We start from the raw sequence: 21,756 nt of genomic DNA, 5'->3' as shown, positions 1-21,756 counted from the left end.
AACCCACACCCTCAACTCACCCTCAACCCACACCCTCAACTCACCCCCTCAACTCACTCTCAACCCACCCTCAACCCACACCCTCAACCCACACCCTCAACTCACCCTCAACCCACACCCTCAACTCACCCCCTCAACTCACCCTCAACCCACCCTCAACCCACACCCTCAACCCACACCCTCAACTCACCCCCTCAACCCACACCCTCAACCCACACCCTCAACCCACACCCTCAACTCACCCCCTCAACCCACCCCCTCAACTCACCCCCTCAACTCACCCTCAACCCACCCTCAACCCACACCCTCAACCCACACCCTCAACTCACCCCCTCAACCCACCCCCTCAACTCACCCCCTCAACTCACCCTCAACCCACCCTCAACCCACACCCTCAACCCACACCCTCAACCCACACCCTCAACACACCCTCAACTCACCCTCAACCCACACCCTCAACTCACCCTCAACCCACACCCTCAACTCACCCTCAACCCACACCCTCAACTCACCCTCAATCCACACCCTCAACTCACCCCCTCAACTCACCCTCAACCCACACCCTCAACTCACCCCCTCAACCCACACCCTCAACTCACCCCCTCAACTCACCCTTAACCCACCCCCTCAACTCACCCTCAACCCACACCCTCAACTCACCCTCAACCCACCCCCTCAACTCACCCTCAACTCACCCTCAACCCACACCCTCAACTCACCCCCTCAACCCACACCCTCAACCCACACCCTCAACACACCCTCAACTCACCCTCAACCCACACCCTCAACTCACCCTCAACCCACACCCTCAACTCACCCTCAACCCACACCCTCAACTCACCCTCAACCCACACCCTCAACTCACCCTCAACCCACACCCTCAACTCACCCGCTCAACTCACCCTCAACCCACACCCTCAACTCACCCCCTCAACCCACACCCTCAACTCACCCCCTCAACTCACCCTCAACCCACCCCCTCAACTCACCCTCAACCCACACCCTCAACTCACCCTCAACCCACCCCCTCAACTCACCCTCAACTCACCCTCAACCCACACCCTCAACCCACACCCTCAACTCACCCTCAACCCACCCTCAACTCACCATCTCAACTCACCCCCTCAACCCACCCTCAGCCCACCCCCTCAACCCACACCCTCAACTCACCCTCAACCCACACCCTCAACCCACCCCCTCAGCTCACCCTCAACTCACCCTCAACCCACCCCCTCAACTCACCCTCAACTCACCCTCAACCCACCCTCAACTCACCCCCTCAACTCACCCTCAACCCACCCCCTCAACTCACCCCCTCAACTCACCCTCAACTCACCCTCAACCCACCCTCAACTCACCCCCTCAACTCACCCTCAACCCACACCCTCAACTCACCCTCAACTCACCCTCAACTCACCCCCTCAACCCACCCCTTCAACTCACCCTCAACTCACCCTCAACCCACCCTCAACCCACACCCTCAACTCACCCCCTCTACTCACCCTCAACCCACACCCTCAACTCACCCTCAACCCACACCCTCAACACACCCTCAACTCACACCCTCAACTCACCCTCAACTCACCCCCTCAACCCACCCCCTCAACTCACCCTCAACTCACCCCCTCAACTCACACTCAACCCACACCCTCAACTCACCCCCTCAACTCACCCTCAACCCACACCCTCAACTCACCCTCAACTCACCCTCAACCCACACCCTCAACTCACCCTCAACTCACCCTCAACCCACACCCTCAACACACCCTCAACTCACCCTCAACTCACCCTCAACCCACACCCTCAACCCACACCCTCAACTCACCCCCTCAACTCACCCTCAACCCACACCCTCAACTCACCCTCAACTCACCCTCAACCCACACCCTCAACACACCGTCAACCCACACCCTCAACTCACCCTCAACTCACCCTCAACCCACACCCTCAACCCACCCTCAACCCACACCCTCAACTCACCCCCTCAACCCACACCCTCAACCCACCCTCAACCCACACCCTCAACTCACCCCCTCAACTCACCCTCAACCCACACCCTCAACTCACCCCCTCAACTCACCCCCTCAACTCACCCCCTCAACTCACCCTCAACCCACACCCTCAACTCACCCCCTCAACTCACCCTCAACCCACACCCTCAACTCACCCCCTCAACTCACCCTCAACCCACACCCTCAACCCACCCTCAACCCACCCTCAACCCACCCCCTCAACCCACACCCTCAACTCACCCCCTCAACTCACCCCCTCAACTCACCCCCTCAACTCACCCTCAACCCACACCCTCAACTCACCCCCTCAACACCCTCAACCCACACCCTCAACCCACACCCTCAACCCACCCTCAACCCACACCCTCAACTCACCCCCTCAACCCACACCCTCAACCCACCCTCAACTCACCCTCAACTCACCCTCAACCCACACCCTCAACTCACCCCCTCAACTCACCCTCAACCCACACCCTCAACCCACACCCTCAACCCCACCTACAACCCACCCTCGACTCACCCCCTCAACCCACACCCTCAACCCACACCCTCAACTCACCCTCAACCCACACCCTCAACTCACCCCCTCAACTCACCCTCAACCCACCCCCTCAACCCACACCCTCAACTCACCCCCTCAACCCACCCTCAACTCACCCTCAACCCACCCCCTCAACCCACACCCTCAACTCACCCCCTCAACCCACCCTCAACCCACCCCCTCAACCCACACCCTCAACCCACCCCCTCAACCCACACCCTCAACTCACCCCCTCAACCCACCCTCAACTCACCATCTCAACTCACCCCCTCAACCCACACCCTCAACTCACCCTCAACTCACCCTCAACTCACACCCTCAACCCACACCCTCAACTCACCCTCAACCCACACCCTCAACTCACCCCCTCAACTCACCCTCAACCCACCCTCAACCCACACCCTCAACCCACACCCTCAACTCACCCCCTCAACCCACACCCTCAACCAACACCCTCAACCCACACCCTCAACTCACACCCTCAACTCACCCCCTCAACTCACCCTCAACCCACCCTCAACCCACACCCTCAACCAACACCCTCAACCCACACCCTCAACTCACACCCTCAACTCACCCCCTCAACTCACCCTCAACCCACCCTCAACCCACACCCTCAACCCACACCCTCAACCCACACCCTCAACCCACACCCTCAACCCACACCCTCAACTCACCCTCAACTCACCCTCAACCCTCACCCTCAACCCACACCCTCAACACACCCTCAACTCACCCTCAACCCACACCCTCAACTCACCCTCAACCCACACCCTCAACCCACACCCTCAACCCACACCCTCAACTCACCCCCTCAACACACCCTCAACCCACACCCTCCACTCACCCTCAACCCACCCCCTCAACCCACACCCTCAACTCACCCTCTCAACCCACACCCTCAACTCACCCTCAACCCACACCCTCAACTTACCCCCTCAACTCTCCCTCAACACACCCTCAACCCACACCCTCAACTCACCCCCTCAACCCACCCCCTCAACCCACACCCTCAACCCACACCCTCAACCCACACCCTCAACTCACCCCCTCAACCCACCCCCTCAACTCACCCCCTCAACTCTCACCCTCAACCCACCCTCAACTCACCCCCTCAACCCACCCCCTCAACCCACCCCCTCAACTCACCCTCAACCCACCCTCAACACACCCCCTCAACCCACCCCCTCAACCCACACCCTCAACTCACCCTCAACCCACCCCCTCAACTCACCCTCAACTCACCCTCAACCCACACCCTCAACTCACCCCCTCAACTCACCCCCTCAACTCACCCTCAACCCACACCCTCAACTCACCCCCTCAACTCACCCTCAACCCACACCCTCAACCCACACCCTCAACCCACCCTCAAGCCACCCTCAACTCACCCTCAACTCACCCCCTCAACCCACACCCTCAACTCACCCTCAACCCACCCTCAACCCACCCTCAACTCACCCTCAACCCACACCCTCAACACACACTCAACTCACCCTCAACCCACACCCTCAACTCACCCCCTCAACTCACCCTCAACCCACACCCTCAACCCACACCCTCAACCCCACCCTCAACCCACCCTCGACTCACCCCCTCAACCCACACCCTCAACCCACACCCTCAACTCACCCTCAACCCACACCCTCAACTCACCCCCTCAACCCACACCCTCAACTCACCCCCTCAACCCACCCTCAACTCACCATCTCAACTCACCCCCTCAACCCACACCCTCAACTCACCCTCAACTCACCCTCAACTCACACCCTCAACCCACACCCTCAACTCACCCTCAACCCACACCCTCAACTCACCCCCTCAACCCACACCCTCAACTCACCCCCTCAACCCACCCTCAACTCACCATCTCAACTCACCCCCTCAACCCACCCTCAACTCACCCCCTCAACCCACACCCTGAACCCACCCTTAACTCACCCCCTCAACCCACCCCCTCAACCCACCCTCTCAACCCACCCTCAACTCACCCCCTCAACCCACACCCTCAACTCACCCCCTCAACCCACCCTCAACTCACCATCTCAACTCACCCCCTCAACCCACCCTCAACTCACCCCCTCAACCCACACCCTCAACTCACCCTCAACCCACACCCGCAACCCACCCCCTCAACCCACCCTCTCAACCCACCCTCAACTCACCCCCTCAACCCACACCCTCAACTCACCCCCTCAAACCCACACCCTGAACCCACCCTTAACTCACCCCCTCAACCCACACCCTCAACTCACCCCCTCAACTCACCCCCTCAACCCACACCCTCAACTCACCCCCTCAACTCACCCCCTCAACTCACCCCCTCAACTCACCCCCTCAACTCAGCCTCAACCCACCCTCAACTCACCCCCTCAACTCACCCTCAACCCACACCCTCAACTCACACCCTCAACCCACCCCCTCAACTCACCCCCTCAACTCACCCTCAACCCACCCCCTCAACCCACCCCCTCAACTCACCCCCTCAACTCACCCCCTCAACTCACCCCCTCAACCCACACCCTCAACTCACCCCCTCAAACCCACACCCTCAACCCACCCCCTCAACTCACCCCCTCAACTCACCCCCTCAACTCACCCCCTCAACTCACCCCCTCAACTCACCCTCAACCCACACCCTCAACTCACCCTCAACTCACCCCCTCAACCCACCCCCTCAACTCACCCTCAACCCACCCTCAACCCACACCCTCAACTCACCCCCTCTACTCACCCTCAACCCACACCCTCAACTCACCCTCAACTCACCCTCAACCCACACCCTCAACACACCCTCAACTCACCCTCAACTCACACCCTCAACACACCCTCAACTCACCCTCAACTCACCCCCTCAACCCACCCCCTCAACTCACCCTCAACTCACCCCCTCAACACCCTCAACCCACACCCTCAACTCACCCCCTCAACTCACCCTCAACCCACACCCTCAACTCACCCTCAACTCACCCTCAACCCACACCCTCAACTCACCCTCAACTCACCCTCAACCCACACCCTCAACCCACCCTCAACCCACACCCTCAACTCACCCCCTCAACTCACCCTCAACCCACACCCTCAACTCACCCTCAACTCACCCTCAACCCACACCCTCAACCCACCCTCAACCCACACCCTCAACTCACCCCCTCAACTCACCCCCTCAACTCACCCCCTCAACTCACCCTCAACCCACACCCTCAACTCACCCCCTCAACTCACCCTCAACCCACACCCTCAACTCACCCTCAACTCACCCTCAACCCACACCCTCAACCCACCCTCAACCCACACCCTCAACTCACCCCCTCAACTCACCCCCTCAACTCACCCCCTCAACTCACCCTCAACCCACACCCTCAACTCACCCCCTCAACTCACCCTCAACCCACACCCTCAACCCACCCTCAACCCACCCTCAACCCACCCTCAACTCACCCCCTCAACCCACACCCTCAACCCACCCTCAACCCACCCTCAACTCACCCTCAACCCACACCCTCAACACACCCTCAACTCACCCTCAACTCACCCTCAACCCACACCCTCAACTCACCCTCAACCCACACCCTCAACCCACACCCTCAACCCCACCCTCAACCCACCCTCGACTCACCCCCTCAACCCACACCCTCAACCCACACCCTCAACTCACCCTCAACCCACACCCTCAACTCACCCCCTCAACTCACCCTCAACTCACCCCCTCAACTCACACCCTCAACTCACCCTCAACTCACCCTCAACTCACACCCTCAACCCACACCCTCAACTCACCCTCAACCCACACCCTCAACTCACCCCCTCAACCCACACCCTCAACTCACCCCCTCAACCCACCCTCAACTCACCATCTCAACTCACCCCCTCAACCCACCCTCAACTCACCCCCTCAACCCACCCTCAACCCACACCCTCAACCCACCCCCTCAACCCACACCCTCAACTCACCCCCTCAACCCACCCTCAACTCACCATCTCAACTCACCCCCTCAACCCACCCTCAACTCACCCCCTCAACCCACACCCTCAACTCACCCCCTCAAACCCACACCCTGAACCCACCCTTAACTCACCCCCTCAACCCACACCCTCAACTCACCCCCTCAACTCACCCCCTCAACTCACCCCCTCAACCCACACCCTCAACTCACCCCCTCAACTCACCCCCTCAACTCACCCCCTCAACTCACCCCCTCAACTCACCCTCAACCCACACCCTCAACCCACCCTCAACTCACCCCCTCAACTCACCCTCAACCCACACCCTCAACTCACACCCTCAACCCACCCCCTCAACTCACCCCCTCAACTCACCCTCAACCCACACCCTCAACCCACCCTCAACTCACCCCCTCAACTCACCCTCAACCCACACCCTCAACCCACCCTCAACCCACCCTCAACTCACCCCCTCATCTCACCCTCAACCCACACCCTCAACTCACCCTCAACTCACACCCTCAACTCACCCCCTCAACTCACCCTCAACTCACCCCCTCAACTCACACCCTCAACCCACACCCTCAACCCACCCCCTCAACCCACCCCCTCAACTCACACCCTCAACTCACCCTCAACCCACCCCCTCAACTCACCCTCAACTCACCCCCTCAACTCACACCCTCAACCCACACCCTCAACCCACCCCCTCAACCCACCCCCTCAACCCACACCCTCAACCCCACCCTCAACCCACCCCCTCAACCCTCACCCTCAACTCACCCCCTCAACTCACCCTCAACCCACACCCTCAACTCACCCTCAACCCACACCCTCAACTCATCCCCTCAACTCACCCTCAACCCACACCCTCAACTCACCCCCTCAACCCACACCCTCAACTCACCCCCTCAACCCACCCTCAACCCACCCTCAACTCACCCCCTCATCTCACCCTCAACCCACACCCTCAACTCACCCTCAACTCACACCCTCAACTCACCCCCTCAACTCACCCTCAACTCACCCCCTCAACTCACACCCTCAACCCACACCCTCAACCCACCCCCTCAACCCACCCCCCAACTCACACCCTCAACTCACCCTCAACCCACCCCCTCAACTCACCCTCAACTCACCCCCTCAACTCACACCCTCAACCCACACCCTCAACCCACCCCCTCAACCCACCCCCTCAACCCACACCCTCAACCCCACCCTCAACCCACCCCCTCAACCCTCACCCTCAACTCACCCCCTCAACTCACCCTCAACCCACACCCTCAACTCACCCTCAACCCACACCCTCAACTCATCCCCTCAACTCACCCTCAACCCACACCCTCAACTCACCCCCTCAACCCACACCCTCAACTCACCCCCTCAACTCACCCTCAACCCACACCCTCAACTCACCCTCAACCCACCCCCTCAACCCACCCTCAACCCACCCCCTCAACTCACCCTCAACTCACCCTCAACCCACACCCTCTACTCACCCCCTCAACTCACCCTCAACCCACCCCCTCAACTCACCCTCAACCCACCCTCAACCCACACCCTCAACTCACCCCCTCAACCCACCCTCAACTCACCCTCAACTCACCCCCTCAACCCACACCCTCAACTCACCCCCTCAACCCACCCTCAACTCACCCTCAACTCACCCCCTCAACCCACACCCTCAACTCACCCCCTCAACCCACCCTCAACTCACCCCCTCAACTCACCCTCAACTCACCCTCAACTCACACCCTCAACTCACCCCCTCAACCCACCCCCTCAACCCACCCTCAACCCACACCCTCAACTCACCCTCAACCCACACCCTCAACCTACCCCCTCAACTCACCCTCAACCCACACCCTCAACTCACCCCCTCAACTCACCCTCAACCCACCCTCAACTCACCCTCAACCCACACCCTCAACTCACCCTCAACTCACCCTCAACTCACCCTCAACTCACCCCCTCAACTCACCCTCAACTTACCCTCAACTCACCCTCAACCCACACCCTCAACCCACACCCTCAACTCACCCCCTCAACTCACCCCCTCAACTCACCCCCTCAACTCACCCCCTCAACTCACCCTCAACTCACCCCCTCAACCCACCCCCTCAACTCACCCCCTCAACCCACCCTCAACTCACCCCCTCAACCCACACCCTCAAACCACCCTCAAACCTCACCCTCAACCCACACCCTCAACACACCCTCAACTCACCCTCAACCCACACCCTCAACTCACCCCCTCAACTCACCCTCAACCCACCCCCTCAACTCACCCTCAACCCACACCCTCAACTCACCCTCAACCCACCCTCAAACCTCACCCTCAACCCACACCCTCAACACACCCTCAACTCACCCTCAACCCACACCCTCAACTCACCCCCTCAACTCAACCTCAAACCACACCCTCAACCCACACTCTCAACCCACCCCCTCAACTCACCCTCAACTCACCCTCAACCCACCCCCTCAACCCACCCCCTCAACCCACCCTCAACTCACCCTCAACCCACACCCTCAACTCACCCCCTCAACTCACCCTCAACCCACCCTCTCTTTCTTTGACCCGCTCTCTCTCTCGCTCTCTCTGACCCGCTCTCTCTCTCTCTGACCCCCCCTCTCTCTCTCTGACCAGCTCTGGCCTCTCTCTCTCTCGCTCTCTGACTCTCTCTGACCCGCTCTCTCTCTCTCTGACCCTCTCTCTCTCTCTCTCACTGACCCGCTCCCTCTCTCACTGACTCTCTCTCTCACTGACCCGCTTTCTCTCTTGCTCTCTCTGACCCGCTCTCTCTCTCTCTCTCTCTCTGACCCTCTCTCTCTCTCTTTGACCCACCCCCCCTCTCTCTCTCTCTGACCTGCTCTGACCTCTCTCTCTCTCTCTCTGACCCCCTCTCTCTCTCACTGACCCGCTCTCTCTCTCTCTCTCTGACCCTCTCTCTCTCACTGACCCGCTCTCTCTTCAACAGACCCGCGCTCTCTCTCTCTCTCTGACCCGCTCTCGCTCTCTCTGACCCGCTCTCTCTCTCTCTCTTTGACCCCCTCTCTCTCTCTCTCTCTCTCTCTCTCACTGACCCGCTCTCTCTCTCACTGACCCTCTCTCTCTCTGACCCGCTCTCTCTTGCTCTCTCTGACCCGCTCTCTCTCTCTCTCTCTCTGTCCCGCTCTCTCTTGCTCTCTCTGACCCGCTCTCTCTCTCTCTCTCTCTCTCTCTCTCTCTGACCCTCTCTCTCTCTCTTTGACCCCCCCTCTCTCTCTCTCTCTCTGACCCGCTCTGACCTCTCTCTCTCTCTCTCTGACCCCCTCTCTCTCTCACTGACCCGCTCTCTCTCTCTGAACCGCTCTCTCTCTCTCTCTCTGACCCTCTCTCTCTCACTGACCCGCTCTCTCTCTCTCTCTCACTGACCCGCTCCCTCTCTCACTGACCCGCTCTCTCTCACTCTGACCCGCACTCTCTCTCTCTCTCTGACCTGCTCTCTCTCTGATCCACCCCTCTCTCTCTCTCTCTGGCCCGCTCTCTCTCTGACCCCCTCTCTCTCTGACCCGCTCTCTCTCTCTCTGACCCGCGCTCTCTCACTGACCCGCTCTCTCTCTCACTGACCTGCGCTCTCTCTCTCTCTCTGACCCTCTCTCTCTCTGACCCCCTCTCTCTCTCTCTCTCTCTTTGACCCCCTCTCTCTCTCTCTCTCTCTCTCTGACCCGCTCTCTCTCACTGACCCGCTCTCTCTCTCTCTGACCCGCTCTCTTTCTGACCCCCTCACTCTCTCTCTCTCTCTGACCCGCGCTCTCTCACTGACCCGCTCTCCCTCTCTCTCTTTGACCCCCTCTCTCTCTCTCTCTTTGACCCGCTCTCTCTCGCTCTCTCTGACCCGCTCTCTCTCTCTCTCTCTTTGACCCGCTCTCTCTCTCTCTCTCTCTGACCCGCTCTCACTCTCTTTGACCCGCTCTCACTCTCTTTGACCCCCTGTCTCTCTCTCTCTCACTGACCCGCTCTCTCTCGCTCTCTCTGACCCGCTCTCTCTCTCTCTGACCCGCTCTCTCTCTCTCTCTCTGACCCACTCTCTCTCTCTTTGACCCCCTCTCTCTTCTGACCCCCCCTCTCTCTCTCTCTCTCTCTCTCTGACCCACTCTCTCTCTCTTTGACCCCCTCTCTCTTCTGACCCCCCCTCTCTCTCTCTCTCTCTCTCTCTGACCCGCTCTCTCTCTCTCTGACCGACTCTCTCTCTCTCTCTGACCCGCTCTCTCTCTTTGACCCCCTCTCTCTCTCTCTGCCCCGCTCTCTCTCTGACCCCCCCTCTCTCTGACCCGCTCTCTCTCTCTCTGACATGCTCTCTCTCTCTTTGACCCCCCCTCTCTCTCTCTCTCTCTCTGACCCGCTCTCTCTCTGACCCCCTCTCTCTCTCTCTCTCTGACCCGCTCTCTCTCTGTCTGACCCCCCTCTCTCTCTCTGACCCGCTCTCTCTCTCTGACCCGCTCTCTCTCTCTCACTGACCCGCTCTCTTTCTGTCTGACCCCCCTCTCTCTGACCCGCTCTCTCTCTCTCACTGACCCGCTCTCTCTCTCTCTGTGACCCGCCCTCTCTCTGACCCCCTCTCTCTCTCTCTGCCCCGCTCTCTCTCTGACCCCCCCTCTCTCTGACCCGCTCTCTCTCTCTCTGACGTGCTCTCTCTCTCTCTGACCCGCTCTCTCTCTGTCTGACCCCCCTCTCTCTCTCTGACCCGCTCTCTCTCTCTGACCCGCTCTCTCTCTCTCACTGACCCGCTCTCTTTCTGTCTGACCCCCCTCTCTCTGACCCGCTCTCTCTCTCTCACTGACCCGCTCTCTCTCTCTCTGTGACCCGCCCTCTCTCTGACCCCCTCTCTCTCTCTCTGACCCCCTCTCTCTCTCTCTGACCCGCTCTCTCTCTGACCCACTCTCTCTCTCCCTCTGACCCGCTCTCTCTCTCTCGCTCTCTGACCCGCTCTCTCTCTCTCACTGACCCGCTCTCTCCCTCTGACCCGCTCTCTCTCACTGACCCGCTCCCTCTCTCACTGACCCGCTCTCTCTCACTGACCCGCTCCCTCTCTCACTGACCCGCTCTCCCTCTCTCTCTCTCTGACCCGCTCTCTCTTGCTCTCTCTGACCCGCTCTCTCTCTCTCTCTCTGACCCGCTCTCTTTCTGACCCCCCCTCTCTCTCTCTCTCTCTGACCCCCTCTCTCTCTGTCTGATCAACCCCTCACTCTCTCTCTCTCTCTGTCTGATCACCCCCTCACTCTCTCTCTCTCTCTGACCCGCTCTCTCTCTGACCCGCGCTCTCTCACTGACCCGCTCTCTCTCACTGACCCCGCTCTCCCTCTCTCTCTTTGACCCGCTCTCTCTCTCTCTCTCTCTCTGACACGCTCTCTCTCTCTCTGACCCGCTCTCTCTCGCTCTCTCTGACCCGCTCTCGCTCTCTCTGACCCGCTCTCTCTCTCTCTCTGACCCGCTCTCACTCTCTTTGACCCGCTCTCACTCTCTTTGACCCCCTCTCTCTCTCTCTCACTGACCCGCTCTCTCTCGCTCTCTCTGACCCGCTCTCTCTCTCTCTGACCCGCTCTCTCTCTCTCTCTCTTTGACCCACTCTCTCTCTCTTTGACCCCCTCTCTCTCTCTCTCTCTGACCCGCACTCTTTCTGAACCCCTCTCTCTCTCTCTCTCTCTGACCCGCTCTCTCTCTCTCTGACCGACTCTCTCTCTCTGACCCGCTCTCTCTCTTTGACCCCCTCTCTCTCTCTCTCTCTCTGCCCCGCTCTCTCTGACCCCCCCTCTCTCTGACCCGCTCTCTCTCTCTGACTCCCTCTCTGTCTCTCTCTCTGACCCGCTCTCTCTCTCTTTGACCCCCTCTCTCTCTCTCTCTCTCTGACCCGCTCTCTCTCTCACTGACCCGCTCTCTCTCTCTGACCCCCTCTCTCTCTCTCTCTGACCCGCTCTCTCTCTGTCTGACACCCCTCTCTCTCTCTCTCTGACCCGCTCTCTCTCTCTGACCCGCTCTCTCTCTCACCCGCTCTCTCTCTCTCTATCACTGACCCGCTCTCTCTCTGTCTGACCCCCCTCTCTCTGACCCGCTCTCTCTCTGACCCGCTCTCTCTCTCTGACCTGCTCTCTCTCTCTCTCTCTCTCTCTGTGACCCGCTCTCTCACTGACCCCCCCTCTCTCTCTCTGACCCGCTCTCTCTCTCTCTGACCCGCTCTCTCTCTCTGACCTGCTCTCTCTCTCTCACTCTCTCTCTGACCCACTCTCTCTCTCTGACCCACTCTCTCTCCCTCTGACCCGCTCTCTCACTCTTTGACACCCCCCCTCTCTCTCTCTCTCTGACCCGCTCTCTCTCTCTCTCACTGACCCGCTCCCTCTGTCACTGACCCGCTCCCTCTGTCACTGACCCGCTCTCTCTCACTGACCCGCTCCCTCTCTCACTGACCCGCTCTCTCTCTCTGACCCGCTCTCTCTCTCTCTCTCTGACCTGCTCTCTCTTTCTTTGACCCCCTCTCTCTCTCTCTCTCTGACCCGCTCTCTCTTGCTCTCTCTGACCCGCTCTCTCTCTCTCTCTGACCCTCTCTCTCTCTCTCTTTGACCCCCCCCCTCTCTCTCTCTCTCTCTCTCTGACCCGCTCTGACCTCTCTCTCTCTCTCTCTCCCTCTGACCCGTTCTCTCACTGACCCGCTCTCTCTCTCTGAACCGCTCTCTCTCTCTCTCTCTCTGACTCTCTCTCTCTGTCTTTGACCCGCTCTCTCTCTCACTTACCAGCTCTTTCTCACTCTGACCCGCTCTCTCTGACCCGCTCTCTCTCTCTCTCTCTGACCCGCTCTCACTCTCTTTGACCGGCTCTCACTCTCTTTGACCCCCTCTCTCTCTCTCTCTCACTGACCCGCTCTCTCTCGCTCTCTCTGACCCACTCTCTCTCTCTCTCTCTCTGACCCCCTCTCTCTCTCTCTGACCCTCTCTCTCTCTCTCTGACCCGCTCTCTCTCTCTCTCCCTGACCCGCTCTCCCTCTCTGACCCGCTCTCTCTCTCTCTCTCTCTGACCCGCTCTCCCTCTCTCTCTCTCTCTCTGACCCTCTCTCTCTCTCTCTCTGACCCGCTCTCCCTCCCTCTCTCTGACCCGCTCTCTCTTTCTCTGACCCGCTCTTCCTCTCCCTCCCTCTCTCTGACCCGCTCTCTCTCTCTCTCTCTCTCTGACCCGCTCTCCCTCGCTCTCTCTCTGACCCTCTCTCTCTCTCTCTGACCCGCTCTCTCTCTCTCTCTCCCTGACCCGCTCTCCCTCTCTGACCCGCTCTCTCTGACCCGCTCTCCCTCTCTCTCTCTCTGACCCTCTCTCTCTCTCTGACCCGCTCTCCCTCTCTCTCTCTGACCCGCTCTCTCTCTCTCTCTCTCTCTCTCTCTGACCCTCTCTCTCTCTCTCTCTGTCTCTCTCTGACCCGCTCTCCCTCCCTCTCTCTGACCCACTCTCTCTCTCTCTGACCCGCTCTCCCTCCCTCTCTCTGACCCACTCTCTCTCTCTCTGACCCACTCTCTCTCTCTCTGACCCGCTCTCCCTCTCCCTCCCTCTCTCTGACCCGCTCTCTCTCTCTCTCTGACCCCCTCTCCCTCTCTCTCTCTCTGACCCTCTCTCTCTCTCTCTCTCTGACCCGCTCTCCCTCCCTCTCTCTGACCCGCTCTCTCTCTCTCTGACCCACTCTCCCTCTCCCTCCCTCTCTTTGACCCGCTCTCTCTCTCTCTCTCTCTCTCTGACCCGCTCTCCCTCTCCCTCTCTCTCCCTCTGACCCTCTCTCTCTCTCTCTCTCTGACCCGCTCTCCCTCCCTCTCTCTGACCCGCTCTCCCTCTCTCTGACCCGCTCTCCCTCCCTCTCTCTGACCCGCTCTCTCTCTCTCTCTGACCCGCTCTCCCTCCCTCTCTCTGACCCGCTCTCTCTCTCTCTCTCTGACCCCCTCTCCCTCTCTCTCTCTGTCTCTCTCTGACCCGCTCTCCCTCTCTCTCTCTCTCTCTGACCCTCTCTCTCTCTCTCTCTGACCCGCTCTCCCTCCCTCTCTCTGACCCGCTCTCTCTTTCTCTGACCCGCTCTCCCTCTCCCTCCCTCTCTCTGACCCGCTCTCTCTCTCTCTCTCTCTGACCCGCTCTCCCTCGCTCTCTCTCTGACCCTCTCTCTCTCTCTCTGACCCGCTCTCTCTCTCTCTCTCCCTGACCCGCTCTCCCTCTCTGACCCGCTCTCTCTGACCCGCTCCCTCTCTCTCTCTCTGACCCTCTCTCTCTCTCTCTGACCCGCTCTCCCTCTCTCTCTCTGACCCGCTCTCCCTCTCTCTCTCTCTCTCTCTCTGACCCTCTCTCTCTCTCTCTCTCTCTGACCCGCTCTCCCTCCCTCTCTCTAACCCACTCTCTCTCTCTCTGACCCGCTCTCCCTCCCTCTCTCTGACCCACTCTCTCTCTCTCTGACCCGCTCTCCCTCTCCCTCCCTCTCTCTGACCCGCTCTCTCTCTCTCTCTCTGACCCCCTCTCCCTCTCTCTGACCCTCTCTCTCTCTCTCTCTCTGACCCGCTCTCCCTCTCTCTCTCTGACCCGCTCTCCCTCCCTCTCTCTGACCCGCTCTCTCTCTCTCTGACCCACTCTCCCTCTCCCTCCCTCTCTTTGACCCGCTCTCTCTCTCTCTCTCTCTCTCTTTGACCCGCTCTCTCTCTCTCTCTCTGACCCTCTCTGTCTCTCTCCCTCTGACCCTCTCTCTCTCTCTCTCTCTGACCCGCTCTCCCTCTCTCTGACCCGCTCTCCCTCCCTCTCTCTGACCCGCTCTCCCTCTCACTGACCCGCTCCCTCTCTCTCCCCCAGGTGAAGGATGTCGGCGGGAGGCAGCTGGCCGCTGTGTGGTGTGAGAAGGGGCAGGTGGAGGTGTGGGACCTGGGTGAGCAGCTGACGGCGGTGTCGAGTGCCCCGGCGATGTCTGCCTTCCTGAGGGAGAGGCAGGCAAAGCTGCAGCCAATCTACTCCTTCGAGGGTCACATGACGGAGGGATTCGCCGTCGATTGGTCGCCCACAGTTGCAGGTGAGGGCGGGCGGTCCGAGCCTGTGGGAGGGGGGGTTGGCATCGCGCTGACTGGCGGTGGTATCAGGTTGGCACTGCCCACGTTTGTGACTCCCCTCCGTCCCTAACTGCAGGCCGCCTGGCGACCGGGGACTGCAAGAATAATATCCACGTGTGGGACACGGCTGAGCCCGGCAGCTGGACTGTGGACCAGAGGCCGTACGCCGGCCACACTCGCTCCGTCGAAGACATCCAGTGGTCACCCAACGAAGCCACGGTGAGTGGGTGCGCGCCGGGGGGCGGGGGTCCGTCGCACCGTGTCGCTCGCCTTCCCGTCGCCCTGACGCCCTCCTCTCCCTCCTCCCCCAGGTCTTCGCCTCGTGCTCCGCCGACGCCTCCATCCGCATCTGGGACACGCGGGCCAGCCCCGGCAAGGCCTGCATGCTGGCTCGGGAGGGGGCTCACGGCGCCGACGTCAACGTCATCAGCTGGAACCCACGCGAGCCCTTCATCGTCTCGGGCGGCGACGACGGAGTGCTGAACATCTGGGACCTGCGCCAGTTCAAGGTGAGGCGAGGGGCCGAATGGGGCCTCCTCCTGTTCCTGTGTAACAGACTCGAGGAGGGGGCTGAATGGGCCTCCTCCTGTTCCTGTGTAACAGGCTCGAGGGGCTGAATGGGCCTCCTCCTGTTCCTGTGTAACAGGCTCGAGGGGCTGAATGGGCCTCCTCCAGTTCCTGTGTAACAGACTCGAGGGGCTGAATGGGCCTCCTCCTGTTCCTGTGTAACAGGCTCGAGAGGCTGAATGGGCCTCCTCCAGTTCCTGTGTAACAGACTCGAGGGGCTGAATGGGCCTCCTACTGTTCCTGTGTAACAGACTCGAGGGGCTGAATGGGCCTCCTCCTGTTCCTGTGTAACAGACTCGAGGAGGGGGCTGAATGGGCCTCCTCCTGTTCCTGTGTCACAGACTCGAGGGGCTGAATGGGCCTCCTCCTGTTCCTGTGTCACAGACTCGAGGGGCTGAATGGGCCTCCTCCTGTTCCTGTGTAACATACTCGAGGGGCTGAATGGGCCTCCTCCTGTTTCTGTGTAACAGGCTCGAGGGGCTGAATGGGCCTCCTCCTGTTCCTCTGTAACAGGCTCGAGGGGCTGAATGGGCCTCCTCCTGTTCCTGTGTAACAGACTCGAGGGGCTGAATGGGCCTCCACCTGTTCCTGTGTAACAGGCTCGAGGGGCTGAATGGGCCTCCTCCTGTTCCTGTGTAACAGGCTTGAGGAGGGGGCTGAATGGGCCTCCTCCTGTTCCTGTGTAACAGGCTCGAGGGGCTGAATGGGCCTCCTCCTGTTCCTGTGTAACAGACTCGAGGAGGGGCCGAATGGGCCTCCCCCTGTTCCGATGCCCCATGCAGTTGAACGGCATGAGATTTCCGTGTCCTCGAACGTGGGGGAGGGGATCTGTGAATCGACGGTGAACTTACTGCTGTCGCCTCCTCTCTCTCTCTCTCTCTCCCCGCAGGCAGGTGACTGCGTGGCCAAGTTTAAGCAGCATTTGGGGTCCATCACCTCGGTCGAATGGCACCCGGCCGAGAGCAGCGTGTTTGCCGCGTCAGGGGCCGACAACCAAATCACGCAGTGGGACCTGGCAGTGGAGCGGGACCAGGGCGACGAGGGGCAGGACGAGGGCCTGGCCGCTCTCGCCCCCCAGCTCCTCTTCATTCACCAAGGCCAGGAGGACATCAAGGAGCTGCACTGGCACCCGCAGTGCCCCGGGGTGTTGGTCAGCACGGCCCACACCGGGTTCGACATCTTCAGGACGATCAGTGTCTGAGAGCGCGCGCGGCCGGACTGCACAGCGCGCCCGGACGGGCAGCGGGACGGGCGCCGCCTCACACCGGGAGCTACCCGCCCTCCGTCGCCCAGGCAGCAGAGCGACTGACAAACCTGCCCAATCCCACCTCCCGGGTGGGACCTGCACCGTTCCCCAAAGAAACATTCACAATAAAATTGGACAGTTCATTTTATCAAATTTGTTTTCTCTCTCTGGGATGTGTATCACCCCGTGCCGTACCTGTCCTGGGAGTGTTTGATGGGGACAGTGTAGAGGGAGCTTTACTCTGTATCTAACCCCGTGCTGTACCTGTCCTGGGAGTGTTTGATGGGGACAGTGTAGAGGGAGCTTTACTCTGTATCTAACCCCTTGCTGTCCCTGTCCTGGGAGTGTTTGATGGGGACGGTGTAGAGGGAGCTTTACTCTGTATCTAACCCCGTGCTGTCCCTGTCCTGGGAGAGTTTGATGGGGACAGTGTAGAGGGAGCTTTACTCTGTATCTAGCCCCGTGCTGTACCTGTCCTGGGAGAGTTTGATGGGGACAGTGTAGAGGGAGCTTTACTCTGTATCTAACCCCGTGCTGTACCTGTCCTGGGAGAGTTTGATGGGGACAGTGTCGAGGGAGCTTTACTCTGTATCTAACCCCGTGCTGTACCTGTCCTGGGAGAGTTTGATGGGGACAGTGTAGACGGAGCTTTACTCTGTATCTAACCCCGTGCTGTACCTGTCCTGGGAGTGTTTGATGGGGACAGTGTAGAGGGAGCTTTACTCTGTATCTAACCCCGTGCTGTACCTGTCCTGGGAGTGTTTGATGGGGACAGTGTAGATGGAGCTTTACTCTGTATCTAACCCCGGGCTGTACCTGTCCTGGGAGTGTTTGATGGGGACAGTGTAGAGGGAGCTTTACTCTGTATCTAGCCCCGTGCTGTACCTGTCCTGGGAGAGTTTGATGGGGACAGTGTAGAGGGAGCTTTACTCTGTATCTAACCCCGTGCTGTACCTGTCCTGGGAGAGTTTGATGGGGACAGTGTCGAGGGAGCTTTACTCTGTATCTAACCCCGTGCTGTACCTGTCCTGGGAGAGTTTGATGGGGACAGTGTAGAGGGAGCTTTACTCTGTATCTGACCCCGTGCTGTACCTGTCCTGGGAGTGTTTGATGGGGACAGTGTAGAGGGAGCTTTACTCTGTATCTAACCCCGTGCTGTCCCTGTCCTGGGAGTGTTTGATGGGAACAGTGTAGAGGGAGCTTTACTCTGTATCTAACCCCGTGCTGTACCTGTCCTGGGAGTGTTTGATGGGGACAGTGTACAGGGAGCTTTACTCTGTATCTAACCCCGTGCTGTAACTGTCCTGGGAGTGTTTGATGGGGACAGTGTAGAGGGAGCTTTACTCTGTATCTAACCCCGTGCTGTACCTGTCCTGGGAGTGTTTGATGGGGACAGTGTAGAGGGAGCTTTACTCTGTATCTAACCCCGGGCTGTACATGTCCTGGTAGTGTTTGATGGGGACAGTGTAGAGGGAGCTTTACTCTGTATCGAACCCCGTGCTGTACCTGTCCTGGGAGTGTTTGATGGGCACAGTGTAGAGGGAGCTTTACTCTGTATCTAACCCCGGGCTGTACCTGTCCTGGGAGTGTTTGATGGGGACAGTGTAGAGGGAGCTTTACTCTGTATCTAGCCCCGTGCTGTACCTGTCCTGGGAGAGTTTGATGGGGACAGTGTAGAGGGAGCTTTACTCTGTATCTAACCCCGTGCTGTACCTGTCCTGGGAGAGTTTGATGGGGACAGTGTCGAGGGAGCTTTACTCTGTATCTAACCCCGTGCTGTACCTGTCCTGGGAGAGTTTGATGGGGACAGTGTAGAGGGAGCTTTACTCTGTATCTGACCCCGTGCTGTACCTGTCCTGGGAGTGTTTGATGGGGACAGTGTAGAGGGAGCTTTACTCTGTATCTAACCCCGTGCTGTCCCTGTCCTGGGAGTGTTTGATGGGAACAGTGTAGAGGGAGCTTTACTCTGTATCTAACCCCGTGCTGTACCTGTCCTGGGAGTGTTTGATGGGGACAGTGTACAGGGAGCTTTACTCTGTATCTAACCCCGTGCTGTACCTGTCCTGGGAGTGTTTGATGGGGACAGTGAAGAGGGAGCTTTACTCTGTATCTAACCCCGTGCTGTACCTGTCCTGGGAGTGTTTGATGGGGACAGTGTAGAGGGAGCTTTACTCTGTATCTAACCCCGGGCTGTACATGTCCTGGTAGTGTTTGATGGGGACAGTGTAGAGGGAGCTTTACTCTGTATCTAACCCCGTGCTGTACCTGTCCTGGGAGTGTTTGATGGGGACAGTGTAGAGGGAGCTTTACTCTGTATCTAACCCCGTGCTGTACCTGTCCTGGGAGTGTTTGATGGGGACAGTGTAGAGGGAGCTTTACTCTGTATCTAACCCCGTGCTGTACCTGTCCTGGGAGTGTTTGATGGGGACAGTGTAGAGGGAGCTTTACTCTGTATCTAGCCCCGTGCTGTACCTGTCCTGGGAGTGTTTGCTGGAGACAGTGTAGAGGGAGCTTTACTCTGTATCTAACCCCGTGCTGTACCTGTCCTGGGAGTGTTTGATGGGGACAGTGTAGAGGGAGCTTTACTCTGTATCTAACCCCGTGCTGTACCTGTCCTGGGAGTGTTTGATGGGGACAGTGTAGAGGGAGCTTTACTCTGTATCTAGCCCCGTGCTGTACCTGTCCTGGGAGTGTTTGATGGGGACAGTGTAGAGGGAGCTTTACTCTGTATCTAACCCCGTGCTGTCCCTGTCCTGGGAGTGTTTGATGGGGACAGTGTAGAGGGAGCTTTACTCTGTATCTAACCCCGTGCTGTACCTGTCCTGGGAGTGTTTGATGGGGACGGTGTAGAGGGAGCTTTACTCTGTATCTAACCCCGTGCTGTCCCTGTCCTGGGAATGTTTGATGGGGACAGTGTAGAGGGAGCTTTACTCTGTATCTAGCCCCGTGCTGTACCTGTCCTGGGAGAGTTTGATGGGGACAGTGTAGAGGGAGCTTTACTCTGTATCTAACCCCGTGCTGTACCTGTCCTGGGAGAGTTTGATGGGGACAGTGTCGAGGGAGCTTTACTCTGTATCTAACCCCGTGCTGTACCTGTCCTGGGAGAGTTTGATGGGGACAGTGTAGACGGAGCTTTACTCTGTATCTAACCCCGTGCTGTACCTGTCCTGGGAGTGTTTGATGGGGACAGTGTAGAGGGAGCTTTACTCTGTATCTAACCCCGTGCTGTACCTGTCCTGGGAGTGTTTGATGGGGACAGTGTAGATGGAGCTTTACTCTGTATCTAACCCCGGGCTGTACCTGTCCTGGGAGTGTTTGATGGGGACAGTGTAGAGGGAGCTTTACTCTGTATCTAGCCCCGTGCTGTACCTGTCCTGGGAGTGTTTGATGGGGACAGTGTACAGGGAGCTTTACTCTGTATCTAACCCCGTGCTGTACCTGTCCTGGGAGTGTTTGATGGGGACAGTGTAGAGGGAGCTTTACTCTGTATCTAACCCCGTGCTGTACCTGTCCTGGGAGTGTTTGATGGGGACAGTGTAGAGGGAGCTTTACTCTGTATCTAACCCCTTGCTGTCCCTGTCCTGGGAGTGTTTGATGGGGACGGTGTAGAGGGAGCTTTACTCTGTATCTAACCCCGTGCTGTCCCTGTCCTGGGAGTGTTTGATGGGGACAGTGTAGAGGGAGCTTTACTCTGTATCTAGCCCCGTGCTGTACCTGTCCTGGGAGAGTTTGATGGGGACAGTGTAGAGGGAGCTTTACTCTGTATCTAACCCCGTGCTGTACCTGTCCTGGGAGAGTTTGATGGGGACAGTGTCGAGGGAGCTTTACTCTGTATCTAACCCCGTGCTGTACCTGTCCTGGGAGAGTTTGATGGGGACAGTGTAGACGGAGCTTTACTCTGTATCTAACCCCGTGCTGTACCTGTCCTGGGAGTGTTTGATGGGGACAGTGTAGAGGGAGCTTTACTCTGTATCTAACCCCGTGCTGTACCTGTCCTGGGAGTGTTTGATGGGGACAGTGTAGATGGAGCTTTACTCTGTATCTAACCCCGGGCTGTACCTGTCCTGGGAGTGTTTGATGGGGACAGTGTAGAGGGAGCTTTACTCTGTATCTAGCCCCGTGCTGTACCTGTCCTGGGAGAGTTTGATGGGGACAGTGTAGAGGGAGCTTTACTCTGTATCTAACCCCGTGCTGTACCTGTCCTGGGAGAGTTTGATGGGGACAGTGTCGAGGGAGCTTTACTCTGTATCTAACCCCGTGCTGTACCTGTCCTGGGAGAGTTTGATGGGGACAGTGTAGAGGGAGCTTTACTCTGTATCTGACCCCGTGCTGTACCTGTCCTGGGAGTG

General features: G+C 58.8%; 1 protein-coding gene across 1 annotated transcript in view; it reads left to right on the top strand.

The window, feature by feature from the left end:
• grwd1 (glutamate-rich WD repeat containing 1) overlaps positions 1-17,560 on the top strand; it is a 38,527-nt gene extending 20,967 nt beyond the window's left edge. Inside the window, exons 4-7 of the mRNA XM_072489125.1 lie at positions 15,344-15,557; positions 15,671-15,813; positions 15,906-16,103; positions 17,051-17,560. Coding sequence (XP_072345226.1) covers positions 15,344-15,557; positions 15,671-15,813; positions 15,906-16,103; positions 17,051-17,362 — 867 coding nt within the window. The 3' untranslated portion in view covers positions 17,363-17,560. The remainder of the gene's footprint in view (positions 1-15,343; positions 15,558-15,670; positions 15,814-15,905; positions 16,104-17,050) is intronic.
• Positions 17,561-21,756: the final 4,196 nt, after the last annotated feature.

This window comes from Scyliorhinus torazame, chromosome 23 (genome assembly GCF_047496885.1).
Source record: "Scyliorhinus torazame isolate Kashiwa2021f chromosome 23, sScyTor2.1, whole genome shotgun sequence".
Lineage (NCBI taxonomy): Eukaryota > Metazoa > Chordata > Chondrichthyes > Carcharhiniformes > Scyliorhinidae > Scyliorhinus > Scyliorhinus torazame.
Note: the sequence above shows the minus strand (reverse complement) of the source record. Positions and strands in the feature narration are given on the sequence as shown.